Source organism: Anoplolepis gracilipes, chromosome 8 (assembly GCF_047496725.1).
Source record: "Anoplolepis gracilipes chromosome 8, ASM4749672v1, whole genome shotgun sequence".
In the NCBI taxonomy this organism is placed as follows: domain Eukaryota; kingdom Metazoa; phylum Arthropoda; class Insecta; order Hymenoptera; family Formicidae; genus Anoplolepis; species Anoplolepis gracilipes.
The window spans coordinates 12,264,629-12,282,514 of NC_132977.1; the positions used below are offsets into that span (position 1 = coordinate 12,264,629).

The 17,886-nt window shown below is 28.7% G+C and overlaps 1 protein-coding gene and 1 long non-coding RNA gene across 12 annotated transcripts in view; one reads left to right on the forward strand and one right to left on the reverse strand.

Moving 5' to 3' along the window:
- The first annotated feature begins 4,344 nt into the window (after positions 1-4,344).
- Positions 4,345-4,892, forward strand: LOC140668950 (uncharacterized). Its single transcript, XR_012047275.1, has 3 exons — positions 4,345-4,398; positions 4,529-4,716; positions 4,814-4,892. It is a non-coding gene; the product is annotated as an uncharacterized lncRNA (long non-coding RNA).
- Positions 4,893-10,329: 5,437 nt separating this feature from the next.
- Rh50 (Rhesus blood group-associated glycoprotein Rh50) overlaps positions 10,330-17,886 on the reverse strand; it is a 195,227-nt gene continuing 187,670 nt past the window's right edge. For all 11 annotated transcript variants that reach the window (XM_072898618.1, XM_072898614.1, XM_072898612.1 and 8 more), the window contains one exon: positions 10,330-11,363. In XM_072898618.1, the coding sequence (XP_072754719.1) occupies positions 11,200-11,363 (164 nt within the window). In that variant the 3' untranslated portion in view covers positions 10,330-11,199. The remainder of the gene's footprint in view (positions 11,364-17,886) is intronic.

Here is a 17,886-nt window from a genome sequence, read left to right on the forward strand (position 1 = left end):
GGTCAAGAGGGAGTGAGTGCGGGGACGTTCACTCCCCATTGCACCTTGATCACACGGAGGTGGCGGTGTTGCGGAGTAGTTCCGCAACACCGCCAATGATGCGTCGTTGAATCTATTCAACGGTGCATCGTGGAAGGAGGCATTCCCTTCTTTAACTAATTAAATTACGGGGTGCCCGGTGGGGGTGGGTCCTGGTAGAATGATAAAAGCGATCTCAGGGTCCACCTAACGAAAACGCCAAGGCAGGACCACGAAGGGATTTTAGTCGGTAGGAGTCCGGCATAACCCATCTCTCTCCCTGGAGAGATGGGTATCCAGGATGGATTTCCTTTTGTAAAAAAAAGGGGGGCGGGGCAAAGCCCTTCCCCCGCCCACGCGTTTACTGTAAGGTCATTATACATTGTTAAATGTTACTTCACTTTCAACAAGAACGAAAAATTACATCTCATTTTTCAAACTTTTTTTGTTAATAACTTTTTAATAAACAACGACCGCCTGCTAAAATCTTCAAAACATTCTAACTCAGGGTCATGACCTTGATAATATATGTCAAGGTCATTGATATCAGGAGGTGGTCCGTTATTCTGTATAATTATCAAATATTTGTTTGGTTAATTAGCATAAAAATAAAAAAAATGCTTATAAAAAAGTAATATAAAAAAAAAATTTTATAAATATTGCATATTGTATACCACTTAAATAAATATTTTCTACAAATATGTACATATGTATACATATATGTATACAGGGTGTCCCATTTTAAGTGTGCACCTCAAATAACTTTCTTATTTTTAATTTTAGAGAAAAATGTTTCAGACAAAAGTTGTATGGTTTCAAAAGGGTCATAAAATGGTGTCATTGGTTTGATTGGTATAAAAATACAAAATATCTCGTAAAATAGTATTCACTTTCCGATAGTCTTATTTTACATCAGTCAAGACACGATTCGGACATAATCCAGCCAGCCAAGGCATGATTCGAGCGTGATCCAGCCAATCAAGGCAAGATTTTTTATCAAAATACTGCAACTTTGAAGCCTCATAACTCGAAAAAAAAATTTTATAATAGTATTTTGGAAAGCTCTCGAGATAAGCTACAAGAATATGCAAAATATATAGGGTGTCCCAATTTAAGAAATTCAAGGTGACCTTCATATAACATTCAAACGACCAATGTCAAACATCCAAGGTCAAACCAATAGCACCATTTTATGGCCCTCTCGAAACCATACAACTTTTTTCTGAAACATTTTTCTCTAAAATCAAAAGAAAGAAAGTTATTTGGGGTGCACACTTAAAATGGGACACTGTATATACAAATATATATACAGGGTGTCCCAGAACAACCTTCCGTCCGTAAAATGACGTATTCCTGACACAATTTTAAGACAATTTTTCCTTTACCAAAATTTGATTTGAAGCTTAGTTTTTGAGTTATAAGCAAAAGTAGTTAGCAAATTACACGTCGAGTACAGAAGGCAGATAGGAACAGCGCGGCACACCGCGAGCGCGGGCGCAGCTGACCGTTCGACGAGTAATTACCGCCGCATGAGTCGCTAACTATTTTATCTTATAATATAAAATTATGCTTTAAATAAAATTTTGGTAAAGAAGAAAATGTCTTATAATTACGTCAGGAATAAGTGTTCCTTAAAATAACGTTGGACGCTGCGATCAGCTGATTGCTACACGCGATGTGTCTCTCAGCTGAGCCGGAAAATCAATATATCAATCAGTCTGAAGTCGTTGATGACAATGTCGATGACAATTGAAGGAGCGTCGCCGTCGCGGAGGCGGTTATTTCTCTCTCTCTCTTTCTTTCACTCACTCTGTTCCTTCCTTTTACGCACACACTCAGACATACATACATCGCGTGTAGCAATCAGCTGATCGCAGCGTCCGACGGCCGGCGATTCGGAACAACTTTTGGTCATTAAAGTAATGTTATTTTAAGGAACACGTATTCCTGACGTAATTATAAGACATTTTCTTCTTTACCAAAATTTTATTTAAAGCATAATTTTATGCTATAAGATAAAATAGTTAGCGACTCATGCGGCGGTAATCACCCGTCAGACGGTCAGCTGCGCCCGCACTCGCGGTGCGCCGCGCCGCTCCTGCCTGCCTTCTATACTCGACGCGTGATTTGCTAACTATTTTTGCTTATAACACAAAAACTACGCTTCAAATCAAATTTTGGTAAAGGAAAAATTGTCTTAGAATTGTGTCAGAAATACGTCATTTTACGGACGAAAGGTTGTTCTGGGACACCCTGTATATATATATATATATATATATATATATATATATATATATATATATATATATATATAAGTAGTGTTATAAATGTAACTATAGAATATAATATATATATTTAAAATATAAAAATACGAACTCCATTGACAACAAAGATCGTAATAATTTGTGTTTATTGTATTACATTATTGTATGTCACTTTTTAAATAAAAGAAAACGACTTAATAATTCAACAATAAGTATTTTAGCCGACAAAATTGTTGAAACTTTTGAAGGAGAAAAGAGATCTACATATTATGTAAGTCCAATAGGAAAACGTAACTCATGCTACAATAAGCCAGAAATAGCCAGAGGAAAATTGATTGATAAACATAGAAATAAATTAACTATTGTACGGAAAAATTTAATAGCGTCGAAAAACAAAACAAAGTAAATTTATATTACATTGATATTATTAATTTATATGTTTTAAAAAATTTATATACTTTGTGTATTATTTTATATATAATGTTATTATTATTAATAGTTTCAGATATACCAAAAGAAATTCATGATAGCCAGATATGGCTTAAATATAACAATGATCTCCAAGAAGAAGTAATGTTTCATTGGAAATTATCATATCCCATTAGAAAAATAGCAAATCTTTCGTTAAGTGAATTTTTTGATCAATGGTCTATTTTAAAAACATAAGCTGCAAATGATTTAGTGAGTTAATATTATTTTTGGAAATTATTAATAATGATAAAGTTTTGATTAACTTTTTATAACAAATTTTGGTAAATATTCACATAAAGTCACCCCTTTCAGAAGTCAATGACCTTGACATATGTTGTCAAGGTCACTGTCCTGAGTAACGCTTAAAAGGTTTTAGTCGTCGCTCGTTGTTTACTAAAAAGTTATAAAAATTTTTTTAAATTGACGTTTTTTGCAATTATTTTATCAAATACTGAAAATTTAAAAAAATGTTTCAAATAAAAGTTGTAGGTCTCTTCACAATACACATTTTATATTCTATCCATTTTTATTATACGAGTGATAGTTTTCGAGAAAAACTTAAAAATATTAATTATAACATAATATATAATATGGTCCTACTACATCCGCGCATACACTTTCTACATATACTTTCCTACCCACACAAATGGGTTGAGTTAGGTTATTTTTTTTGGAAGTGGAGCCCCCCGCAGGGGGCCGGAACCCACTGTATTCACGCATACACTTTTCACGCATAGAAAGTCTATGCGCGGGCATAGTAAGTTTCGCCCCTCTGCGGGGGGCTCCACTTCCAACAAAAGTAACCTAACCCAACCCATTTGTTGTGTAGGTAGGAAAGTATATGTGTAGAAAGTGTATGCGCTGATGCAGTGGGACTATATTATATATTATGTTATAATTAATATTGTATAAGATTTAGAGTCTTTATCATTGTTTTTCTCGAAAACTATCACTCGTATAATAAAAATGGATAAGATATAAAATGTGTATTTTGAAGAGACCTACAACTTTTATTTGAAACATTTTTTTTAATTTTCAGTATTTGATAAAATAATTGCAAAAAACGTCAATTTAAAAAAATTTTTATAACTTTTTAGTAAAGAACGAGCGACGGCTAAAACCTTTTAAGCGTTACTCAGGACAGTGACCTTGACAACATATGTCAAGGTCATTGACTTCTGAAAGGGAAAACCTTATGTGAATATTTATCGAATATGCAATAATATATAGTGTCCCATTTAAAAATTAAACATGACGTTCATGTGACCTTCAAACAACTCTTCAAGGTCAAACCAATAGTACCTTCTTATGGCCCCCTCGAAACTATACAACTTTTGTCTGAAACATTTTTCGATATTTCACTTAGTTTACGAGAAAATTGACCGTACTGTTTAAAATAGCGCACCCTATATATATACATATATATACATATACATATATATATATATACATATATATACACATATATACTATATATATATGTACGTATATATGTAACATATTACTTATAATTTTTTAAAATTAAACATTCGAATAAATAGTTATAATTTTTAAAAATTAAATTATATTCCAGAAAATAAAACAAAAGAAGAAAAGATATGTTATCATATCGTCAGACTCTACTGACGCATCCACATCAGAAATGGTAAATGAGAAAAATATTTTAGTAATAACAATATGATATAAAAATATAATACAAACTTACAAATATAAGTTTAAATAAATAAATAATTTAAAAAATATGTTTTAAATATTTATTATTCTTTTTGTTACAGATAAACTGTCCTCAGTGTTCCAAAAAATTTACTAGATGAAATAATATGCAAAGGCATGTTGAAACCGTACACAAAAAAACGCACATAAATGTGAATTTTGCCCAAAAACGTACACAAGATTATATAACTATAGAAACCATCTAAAAACTGTACATAACAAAAATATGAAATGAAACATATTTAAAAAAGTATGCGTGGAAGATATCTTTTTATAATTATTATATTGATTTTTACATGAAAAATTTACAATACTGTTTATATAACGAATGTACAATTTATATTTAGAAGAAGGACGCATATCCATGCATACAATGCAGAAACGACCGTCCAACCAAGGATACATTTTATACTTACCAAAAGAGACACTAATTCTTTGAAGAGGCAGTAGATTCTGGAATCATATCTGTAACAAAACAGAAAATTATTATTATTATAAAGAATACTTTTACACTTTCTTAAAATGATGATCCTTCGATGGAGCAGCGGTTGCCAGAGACACCTGAAAAGTAAAATACTAGTTTTTATTCCTGTAATCTGACCATTCTGTTTTATGTAATATAAAAGACGTGTCTATAGTTGTTGGTTTATCTTTTTTTACCAAAAAATCCTTACATAAATGTTGCTTTGCAATTAATGAATTAATATAATAATGTGTACTTATCATATGGAGAGTCTATAGATAAACGAAAAATTTTAGAAAGATAAAAGATATGTAAAAAAGAGAAAAATATTACATTTATTCGCATGTTAGTAATTTTGTGATTGTACTTATCAAAAGAATCGATGATCTTCAAAATGGCAGTGTCTTTTGTGATCATCATCTGTAACGAGAAAAAATTTTTTATTAATAATAAGTACTGCTGTTATACAATATCTATACCCGAAATAATGATCTTTTGATAGCGTAGTTTACTAAGGACATTTGAAGGATGAGAGACTGCTTTTTATTTCCGTAATTTTACAGTTCTGTTTTATAAATTAAGATTAAACTTACGTGTTTAAAGTTTTTGATACATATTTATTCTTTATTTACCAACAAATGTCTGCATAAGAAGAGAGTAAATGTTATTTTTCGGTGGAGAATTTCTTTAGTTTCATATACATACTTACTACGTGGTGCGAAGAGTCCGTGGAAGAATGGAAAATTTTGTAATATTTGTAAGAAGAAAGAGAAAATTATTTTATGATTCATACATATAACTAATTTTATAATACCTCTTAAAAAAATTTGATCTGAAAAGGTAGTTTCAAAGGTCATTAATACCTGTAATAAATAAAAATTTATTTAATTCATATTAAAATAAGTTAATAATAAGAAATATTTATATTTATTTAAAATAATGAAGTAGAAAATTATTTTGTCATTTGCATATAATTAGTTTCATGATACTAAAAAAAATGATTATTTTCTTACTAATGAATGGAGAGCTTTAGCAATGACAACATAAAAGAAGGAAAAAGAAAATATTTCATCATTAATAAATATTAATAATATTTTGTTAATAATACTTGTCATAATAAATATATATATATATATATATATATATATATATATATATGTATATTAATTTTTTTATATTATTTATATTTTTATATAATATTTGTATTAAACTTCTCGTGTATTATATTGTCGAAAATTGGGCAAAGCAAATCATATTGATATAAACTTTAAATAGTATTGTTATGTTTCTGAAAATTCAGTTTACTTGATATGAATATGTATTATATCAATGTACTTGGTAATAATGAAAACTTGACGGCAAAAACTTGCTCGTGCTGTTTAGTAAATATTCTTACTATTTCAGTGTTTTAGCATATTATTAAAACATTAATGTTAATTATTAAATTGTTTTTTGTGTTTGTTTTTTACGAGTTTGAAATAGGTTACGCTGGCAATCTCAGCTTATCAGAAATTGGCTACATTATTGAGTTACCATAAAAAATTTTAACGCTTTAAAAATCTCTTGTATTGTTGCATCGACAATTAAATTAAACAAATCATATAAAACATACAGTTTAAAAAATTTTTTTCTGTCAATATAGCTGTTAACATGACGTAAATATGCATTATACTAGCGGTCCTGTTAATAACAAAACTTTAGTACCAAAAATGTGCTCGTATTATTTGGTAAAAAATCTCAGTATTGCAGCTTTTTAGCACACTATTTAAACATTAGTGTCTCATTATTTTACAAAATCATTTTTTTATTGCTGGTATTAAATGCAAGTTTGAAATTTGTTACATTGGTAGTTTTAGCTACAAAAAACATGCTACACAGTTGGTACTTCAAAAAGTTAGTGTTTTAAACATTTCTTGTATTATTGAATAATACCGTTGAATAATAAACAATGCAAATTTTATTAAGTATTCAATGACATTGTCATATTTCTAAAAATTTGGGCGCGTAATGTAAATAAGCTTTATATCAACGGTCCTGCTAATAATATTTGGCGCCAAAAATTGCTCGTACTATTTCGTTAATAATCTCATTATTTCAGCATTTTAGCATATTATTCAAACATTATTTATGTTTCATTAATTAACAAACATCGTTTTTTTATTGCTGGTATTACCTACAAGTTTGAAATGCGTTACGCTGGAAATCTCAGCTTGCAAAGAATTTTACGTTATTGGTGTCATAAAAAAATTAGTTAAAATGTTAATTACTAAATTGTTTTTTATGTTGTTGTTTTTACAAGTTTGAAATAGGTTACGCTGGCAATCTCAGCTTATCAGAAATTGGCTACGTTATTGCGGCACCATAAAAAATTGTAATGCTCTAAAAATCTCTTGTACTGTAGCGTCAATTAAATTAAACGAATCATAAAAAACGCACACTTTAAATCATATTTTTTTCTAAATTTAACTATTAACATGACATGATAAATATGCATTAAAAATCTATTGTGTTATAGCATCGACAATTAAACAAAGCAAATCATATTGACATAAACTTTAAGTAATCTTCCTAGAAATTTATGCATTAAAATGCCATAAATATGCATTATATCAATGTATCTAAATATACAACATTCAATTATACAAAATCGCTTTTTGGATGCTGATGATATTAAATGCGAGTTTGAAATACGTTCCAGTAATCCCCGATCACGAAACATTCATTGCCTTTATATCATTAAGAATTTTGTGCTTTTAATATTTGTTCATTGAAAATTTAATATAACAACTTTATAGACACAAGTTTTAATTGTTATTGTTACTTTTTTAGAAATTTAAACTTTAATAAGTGATGTAAGTATGCAATTAACGGTCCCACTAATAAAAAAATTTGGAGCCATGGTAATTGTTCGTGTTCTTTTATATAATTTCTTATTTCTATGTTTTTTTAATACATTTATACAATTATTACAACATTGCTGTTTTATTATTTTACAAAATCACTTTTTGTCAATTGAAATAGAGCTCAAAGCGTGACAACGCATATATGTATATGTCTAAAGAAAAATTGCCTAACTTTAAACTTTTCTTTAGCAACTACAGCTGTTTGTTTCAACCGGAAATAGCATTTTGTAACTAGAGTTGCAAATGTTGCCAAATGTCCAATTGTCCAATCATCCTTAGCAACTGGCAATTGGACATTGGCAACGCATTGTAAAACTCCCTTAACTGACATCTTGCATATATCTAAAGTTTGATAAAATTAATGATTAAGACTTGAAAGTTGCAATATTTTGACATAAAATACAAGATATCTCGTAAAATATTCATTTTTCGATTATTTTACCCTAATAGTTTTATGCACAGAATAATAAGACAAATCAATTGGTGTAAAGAAATCACAGTTATCTTTAAGAAAAAATCTGAATTTGCAAGTAGCAGTTACACATTTTTATTTTAATATAATTATGTGTTTTAATGAAGCCAATTGATTTGTCTCATTATTCTGCGCATAAAAATATTAGGTTAAGATAATCGAAAAATGAATATTTTACAAAATATCTTGTATTTTATGTCAAAATATTGCAACTTTCAAGTCTCATAACTCAAAAAATACGTAATGAAAAATACTTTATCGTAAGTGTTTTGGATAGCTCTTGAGGTAAGTTACAAGAATATGCAATAAAAAATAGGATGTTTCATTTAAAAAAATTGACGTGACCTTTACATGACCTTCAAACAACTATTCAAGGTCAAACCAATGATACCATCTTATGTCCTCCTCAAAACCGTACAACTTTTGTCTGAAATATTTTTCTCTAAAACTCTCTGTTTCCGAGATAAAAGGTTGGTACGGGTGGTCTGAAACACCCTGTATATATATATATATATATATATATATATATATATATATATATATATAAGAAGCGAATTTAATACCTCCATAGCTAATAAGAAACTTACTTTTCCTTTCTTTTGCAAATGTTGGGTTTCTCCCCAACATTTGTCTAAGGCCGAGGTGTTACGTTCTGACGGCTCTTTTTTCCTCTCACAGAGAATAAATAATAATCGTTCGATTGGTAATAAAGAAAGGCCGTTCGACAAATAGAACTGACCTCTTTATATTAAACAATACCTTCTTTTCCTTCAATTATTTCAATATCTAACGATTCTAGGCCTCTCCTTCCACTATCCTTTTGGCCTGTTCTTCCTCGTTCTTCCACGATAACTCTATCGGATAGTTCATCCGTTCACACGATAGAGCTTACTACCGACTCCTCTTTCACCTCTCCTTACACTCTCTCAGACTCTGACAATGATTTGATTCCCTCTTTGAGGTCTAGGCTCTCGATTATTCCCACTTTCACTCTAGCCAATATAATAGATAGCGTTTTAGATGAATTCAAAATCGTTTCGTAACATATACTACACTTTGCTTTTTGCATTTTCTTTTTTTATTCTTACAGAATTACTGTAAACCTCCAACCAGAATTCAAAATTTAATAGTAGAATCTTACCTCCCTCTCTTTCTATTCTAGTTGACGCCCTACGAATTTATGTAACACTCGCGATACACGCACACACACACACACCCATACACATCGATAATCTAGAACTAAGGTCGATTACAAATCGAATAAAAAATTCAATTATGTATATTCATAGCCTATATTATATTATATTATAAATTAAAAATAAAAATACATATTTATTATACATATATACGTATGTTAATTAAATTTACTTGACTCGCCCTTTTCCCACTCATAAATAATCAGGATCACACTTGGTCCCATCCCGGGTAATATAGTTAATTCTCTTACCAAAAAGGGACCATCAAGTGAACGTTCAGAGGTGCAGTGTATAGCGACATTCTGTCGTTTACGTGCTTTCCGAGCCTTGAAATTCGTACAACCGAGTTATTCGTCCATAAGACGTTTGACTTCGGTACAAGTATTTTTACGCCCTTCTTTTCGACTCATCCTTCCCTGGGCTTGGTCGTAACAACAAAATTACATAATAAACTTCTGGTTTCAAGCTAATGTTCGTCTGATCCAAGGTGTTTTCGAATACAGATTAACAATTTTCCATTGACCCGTTTCTCCAGGTCTAGATGTAACATAATATTCATTAATCATTGACTTTCATTAATTTCTATCATATAAAATAAAAATAAATGAGATTTGTTATTTTTATTTTTTTATTTATATTTATTTATGATTCTTTATTTATTTATTAAATTACTTATTAATTATTAAATATTTAAATAAATTGTTGCTACAGTTTTATTACTTTTTCTTTTATTTAGTATATTTTAATACAAAGAAAATATAATATATATATTTTCTAACCAAAAAACGCTTTATAACAATATTCTTGTTATGTAAAACTATTTTACAAAATATAAGATAAATATTTATTCTATCGATCAAATGCTTATTGTATTCTTTTATTGATTTTACATTACGTTTTAACAAATATGTAATATATGTATACATATATATACATATGTAGATATACAGGGTGGACCAATAACTATTAGCACCTTAAATATCTTCGAATCTGTAAATGTGTAACATGCTAGTTGCAAATTCAGATTTTTTTCTTAAAGATAACTATGTGTTTTAATTACGCCAATTGATTTGTCTCATTATTCTGTGCATAAAAGTATTAGAATAAGATAATCGAAAAATGAATATTTTACGAGATATCTTGTATTTTATGTCAAAATATTGCCACTTTAAAGTCTTATAACTCGAAAAGTATTTAATTAAAAAATATTTTATTATAATGTTTCGAAAAGCTCTCGAGATAAGCTACAAGAATATGTAATAAAAAATAGAAATTTTCATTTAAAAAAACATTAATGACCTTGATATCTCTGAAGCGCCTCCACCTGTACAAACGTTTTTATCGGCATATAATAGCCCCCTTTGTATCGTGCAATTTTAATTCTACAGATTTTCTTTTAGACCTTACAGATTCGAAGATATTTAAGGTGCCAGTAATTATTGGTCTACGCTATATATTATATATATATATATATATATATATATATATATATATATATATATATATTATATGTATTAATGTGTTGCAATTATTTGCAACACTTATTTGCAATAAGGCTTTTATGAAAAATATATATATAAACTTAAAAAGACAATTGTTAAGCAAGAAATTAACTAAAAAAATCGAATTATATATTATAATATTTAATAATAGTTCCTACAAGCTTAATATAAAATGCAAATAATTTTACATGCATGTATTAAAAATGACCCATTACTATTTGATCGTTGGTATGAGTATCATTTTTTCGATTTTTTCTGGATGATTCATCCTGGGATTCTTCTTCTAATTCCCAAACAAATTGGTCATCAAATTTCTTTTCATCAGTAACCCAACCGCACGTAGATGTACGTAGAAGTAAGCCTATTAATTGAAGTATATTTATATAATATATATATATATATATATATATATATATATATATATATATATATATGTATACACTCCTCAAAAAAATTAACGGGACAATTTTTTGACGAAAAAATTATCAAACTTTGAAGTAAAAGTTGCTGTAATTTTGCGAAAAATTATCCTACTGAAACTAACAAAAAAGCAAAAAAGCTTGAAATGCCTACTTTGAGATGCTCTTGAACCCATGACGATACATTTGTTGTGCCCGTCTACTCTAAAGTAGAGTGCAAAATCATTCTGGCTACCCAAAGGATTGGAACCCATGCACTAAAGAAAACACTCCGTACTCTAGCGTAAAAGAGTATATTTCGTCGAATACAGTTATAATAATGGTTGTGCTTGACGCTTAATGTTTGTACTGATGACGACGCGATGATCTTCGCGACGTCTTTATATATCTATCTTTTTTTTCGTAGGTAGGAAAAACGACGGTTCTGATCGGAGCACGTATTGTTTTTATTTTCATTGTCGCTTCCGCTTACACAGCATCTTTGCTCTCTGCTATGTTGTCTTCTAATTTCCGTCACGTATGATTATCCTTTTTATCTTTCTCAATATCCTTATTTATTCATTTGTGACCAAAATATCGCCAAAAATTATCGAATCTTAAAAAACCAAAGGTGGATTTGAAACATTTTCAACTTTTATTTGTAAGCTGGAGCAACCGAAAGAATGATTTTTAGATTATGTTCAGCCATCTTAATTTGTATTGTCGACGTACTGAAATTTTGGAGCAGAATTCAAAGTGTAAAACGGCATGCAAAAAGAAATCATATCTTAAATTTAGTCTTACTACTTGAAAGCTGATACTTTAAGCTTCAAAATACTTTTTTTTCATTCCTGTACGATAATATGTTCGCCTTATATAGCCTATTAAAGTTTAAAAAGAGCTTTTTTGTTTAAAGTGGAACAACTTGGCAAGAAAAAATCGTACGACAAAAAATAAAAAACGAAATTAAACCCAAAGCAACAGTCTTTTACATGAAATTCGTTTGATAAGCCAGAGAAAATCACTTCACTTGATGTGATGCATTAAAGTTGAGAGTTTTATCCTTATCTCATTTCCTTATCTGTCTTATTTCGCTTCAAAGTCACATAACTTCAAAATTAATAAATGTATCGTTATGGGCTCAAGAGTATTTCAAAGTAAACATTTCAAGCTTTAATTTTCTTTTTTGTTCGTTTCAGTAGGATAATTTCTCTCAATGTTACAGCAACTTTAACTTCAAAGTTTGACAATTTTTTCGTCAAAAAATTGTTGTCTCGTTAATTTTTTTGAGGAGTGTATATATGTATGTATCGTATTAATTAAATTTTATATGTATACATATATATATATATATAAACAATATATATATAAACAATATATATATAAACAATATATATATAAAATATATATATATATATATATATATATATATATATATATATATATATATTGCATAGTGATTCATATATAGGGTGATAGTACAAAATGTAAGAATGACACTCACTAGTAAAAGCAAAAAAGTCTCAGTAAATATAGGTTCGCAAATAACTCGTTTGATATGTATGTATGTTATGTTATAATTTGACCTGTTGTGTGTAATATAATCATACTCTTCGTGTCTTTTTCTCCTTGCATACTTGTTTACTAAATGTCATCCGACTCTATTTTTTTGTTTACAAATTTTAACATTGCCACAAAAGGTTACTGCAAACAAAGTATAAGAGTTGGATTATAAATTCCATATGGAGTATAATATTGCGTACAAATGCAAAACTGTCATTTGGAAGTCTTCTTTAATACATTGTAGTAACATTTTGGTTGTTACAGTCAGTACAGTTGTAAAATCTTATGTTTAATAAAAACCATTCCTAACAAAGTCAATGTTTTGTTTTTGTTTCTATACTGGTATTGGTACAGCACCTAGTGTATAGATGTACAAGGTGAAAAAGACACGAAGGACATAGTGATATTACACAGATTAGTGACGGATCGTAATATAACATTTGCACGTACCTCGTAAACGGATCATTTGTGGACCTATGTTTATTGAAATTTTTTTTTCTATTAGTGTGTACGTGTTATCCTGATATTTTATACCATCACTTATGAATCGCTATATATATACAGAGTAAGAAAAAAGTATGGAAACCCTGAAAAATTCTGAAAAATATAAGTTATACGGGAAAGAATCTAAAACAAGATCGAGGAAGGATCCGACCATCTGAGAAAAGATCTATTCATTTTTTTCATTTAATTTCGTATTTTATGTTAAAAAGTATTTCATAACAAACTTTAAAATATCTCAAGAAATTCTTAATCAAAAGAAGTTTTATTGTGTTTTAAAAAGCTCTCGAGGTAAGCTATAAGAATATGTAATTGAAAATAGGGTGTTCCATTTTTAAGAAATTGAAAATGACCTTCACGTGACCTTTAAGCGACTTTTCAAATCAATAACACCATCTTATGTCCCTCTCAAAACCATACAACTTTTGTCTGAAACATTTTTCTGTATAACTTACATTTTTCGAGATTTTTCATGGTTTCCATACTTTTTCCTCACCTTGTAGATGAACTATTTTAATTTCTCCAACAAATTTCTTGAAATAACTCATTTTGGAAACAATAGAAACACAAAAGTTACAGGAAAATGTTGCTCCTACTTAGCATTATTCAAGAATAACTATATGTAACAGATAATTGATCATTTAACGTAAACGTGAATTAAGAACTTAAGAACTCAAGTGTTGATTAAAAAAGGTTTAATTATACTATTTTAAAAATTTCTCAGTGCTAGTTACAAAAATGTTATAAATAATACAGATTTTTATTTAAACAATTGAAGGTTAAGTTATTTTTATTTTTCCTTAATACATTTATAGTCAAACTAATAATAATATCATATTTATTCTCCTTTGAAGTTGTGCAACTTTTGTGTTTATAATTTTTTCTAAAATGCATTGTTTTCGAGAAATTTACTAGAGAAATTACAATTTATTACTTTGTGTATGTACACACATACAAACACACATACGTATATACAAAATGTTCTTTAAACTTGCGATAGAAATTTTAATAATACATTTCTGACAATGAGTTTAAATAAAAAGAAAATTCAAAAATGATAATGTGAACTATTGTACTACTTTTTAAATAGAAAGTGTTTAAAGTTGACTTAAGTTGGCTCAAAGTTTGCAGTTATGATATATTCTTTTGAAGGTAACGAATTCACGGAGATTTGAAAATCAACTTTGTTTTTTTGTATGAAATATATATTTTTTATACAATTCCAAAAAAAACGCCAAAATTAGAAAACATGTTAAATTTTAAAAATGTATATATTAAATTTTGATTTGAGTGATTTTAATAAAAAAAAGTATATACATAACATTTTTTATAATTACTTTTTAGCATCTTACGTTGCAGCCATTTTTTTGCATTTACATCAAAATAAGTTAATTTTATTCAATAAAATAAAAATAAAAAAATTGAAAAGGAGATTTTCTAATGATCTTGACTTTAACAGATGTTGTTAAGGACATCACTCTAAATAACCACCAAACAATTTTAGTTGCTTGTTCTCCATTAGAAAGTTATAAACAAATAATGTTTCATAAATTTTTGGATATTCTAAATTGCCTACTTTCAATGTAAAACGAGATTTGTTATAGTTAATTTTTTCGATTCAGTAATAAGGACCTATACACAAAATATAGAAAGATTGTGAAGAAAAATACAAACACACTTTCTCATTATGGTATATGTGATTATCACTTCACGAACTATTTTGCCGACTTTGATGACAGATTGATATGTTTTTTAATATAATGAGCTCAATATATCCATTACATTCATCAAGTCTTGAATAAAACTTTTGTTTCACATATCTATTGATTTTGTTATTGAATTATTTGGATTTATGAATATTTATGTATAATAAATCAAACATGATAAATATCCAGAAAAGGACATACCTCGCCGATGATGTTGATCTTGATTATAACATATATCATATAGAGAGGAAAGTACTGATCAACTTTTCCTAATAACTTAAATGGCGGTCTCTTATACTTTCTGAAATATTTAATGAAAAGATTAACTTGATAAAACATGATTTCCTCACATTATTAACATGCGCAGCATGTTATTACTAATATATTTTTTTATTTCCGTGTACATAGAAAAATGCAAGTGCAGATACAGTGAGTTCCGCCCCCCTGCGGGGGGCTCCACTTCCGAACGAGATAATCTAACCCAAACGAATTGTTATATGGATAGAAAGATAAGGTAACTGTCCCAGTTGTAAGTCATGTCCCAATAGTAAGTCACTCTTGCTTTTTAATATATTTTATTAAACAATTAATTATTAAACATATTTAAAAAGAAACATTATTACACCATCTAGTAAAATATCACATTTTTAACTTAATTATAATATTGCAAAAAAATTGTTTTTTTATTTTTAAATGGCGATGTTTTTATTTAATCTGCAGTGTAGATGTCAATAATAAGAAAGACTACATATTTTGTAAATGAAATAAGTTTATATTTCTCTGCAAAATAAGAGGTATGTTGTTTCGCATTGCAATTGGGACGAAAAGATTATAAGTCACTTACAACTGGGTCATCAATAGACGGTTATTAAAATTTAAATAATTATTTTATATACAAATAAAAACCTTTTTATTTTAATTAAATATGATAGCTAAAAGTTCAGAGAATTATTATGTAAAATATATATTCGACTTATTATACTTCTTTTTCTAAACATAAAAAAAATTCTAGTTGTCAATTTTAAATAACTTATAACTAAGACAGCTACCTTATATGCGTGAACTAACGAGCTCACTTACACTTTCCCACCCGCACAGCAATTGGTTTAGGTTAGGTTATATCTTCTGGAAAAAAAGCCTTCCGCAAGGGGGCGGAATCCACTGTATCCATGCTTATATTTTTTTATGTACACGAAAATGAAAAAATCATCGTATACCAACTAACTGCATACGAGCATATACTTTCCATTTGCTGTATAGATGGAAAAGTAAAAAACAAAACTATCGAAAAGTATGTATGTAAATAATGTAAACAAAAACTTTTTCACCTTAGAAGGTCAAAAACAGATTAATATAGTATACATATATTCTGCGTTTACATGATTTTATGTCTACAGAAGAGGATGGAAATTATAAGGAATAATTTTCGCTTAATATCTCGGAAAGTATAAGAGACCGCTAATTAAGTTATTAGGAAAAGTTGATTAGTACTTTCTTCTCTATAGCATGTATCAAGGTCAACATCATCGGCGAGGTGTGACCTTTTCTGGATATTTACCTCAAGCAAATTAGAATAGTGGTCCGCCCTTGAATCTCGAAAGGAATAATAAGTTAATCCAATCTATTTCTGCTTATAATTTAAAATTAGGCTCCCCCGTTCATGCGTTTGTTTTACTCCACATAAATAAATTTAGATTTAAAATTACACACAAAAATAAATTGGACTATTCCTTTCGGGGTGGAAATGGAAGTACCTCTTTTGCTTAAATAAATCAATAAATATGTATAAAAAAAACAAGAATTTTATGATTTGATGAATTTAATTTCAAAACTTGATAAATGTAAAGGATATTGAGCTCATTATACATTAAAAAACATATCAATCCGTTTATAATAATTATACATTGGACTTACTACACATAAATAAATAAATTTGCTAAGAATACATTTTATAAAATGTATATAGTATCTTAAAATTATGTATAATTTATGAAACTTTTTTCTTTATAACTTTTTAATAAACAGCGAGCAATGGCTAAAATTGTTTGGTGATTACTCAGGGCGCTGACAATAAATGTGAAGATCAAAGTCACAAAGATTAACTTCTCTTTTCAGTACTTTTACCAAAAAGTCTTGGAAAAAAAAGGAGTGCATTAAAAAGCCGTCGATTTTTGTCTCCCATCAGCACGTAAAATTCGCATCGTTTCTTATAGTTTTTTGGGCGTAGAATCACGTGGTAACATTCATTTGTTGTTAAAATATGAGGAAAATGTGCTAGAAGCTTAAAAGGTCCATAAAATATCATTTTTTCTGGATATCATCATTTGGTGAGCGATCATTTGATGACTAAAAGATATGATTTTTTTATATAAATATATATTGACATTTATCTAAATATGTTTTAGAAAGTCTATGTGGCATTTAGGTCATGTATTACAAGATCGGAGGTTCAATTTAATAGTTTTTCGGATATGTTATGCATATTTAGATATTTACAATATCACTTCCTGGGCAAAATCTTTCGAATATTTTTCATGATTGTTACTCATCTGATTCTGAAGAGAATGAAAATGAGGATTTTTAAGTCAACACACATATTTAATTTAATTAAATATCTGTTCACGCACGCGCGCGCGCACGCACGCACGCACGCACGCACACACATTCAGCATATTTACAAAGTATCTGACACATTTTAAAAATAGTATAAGAAATT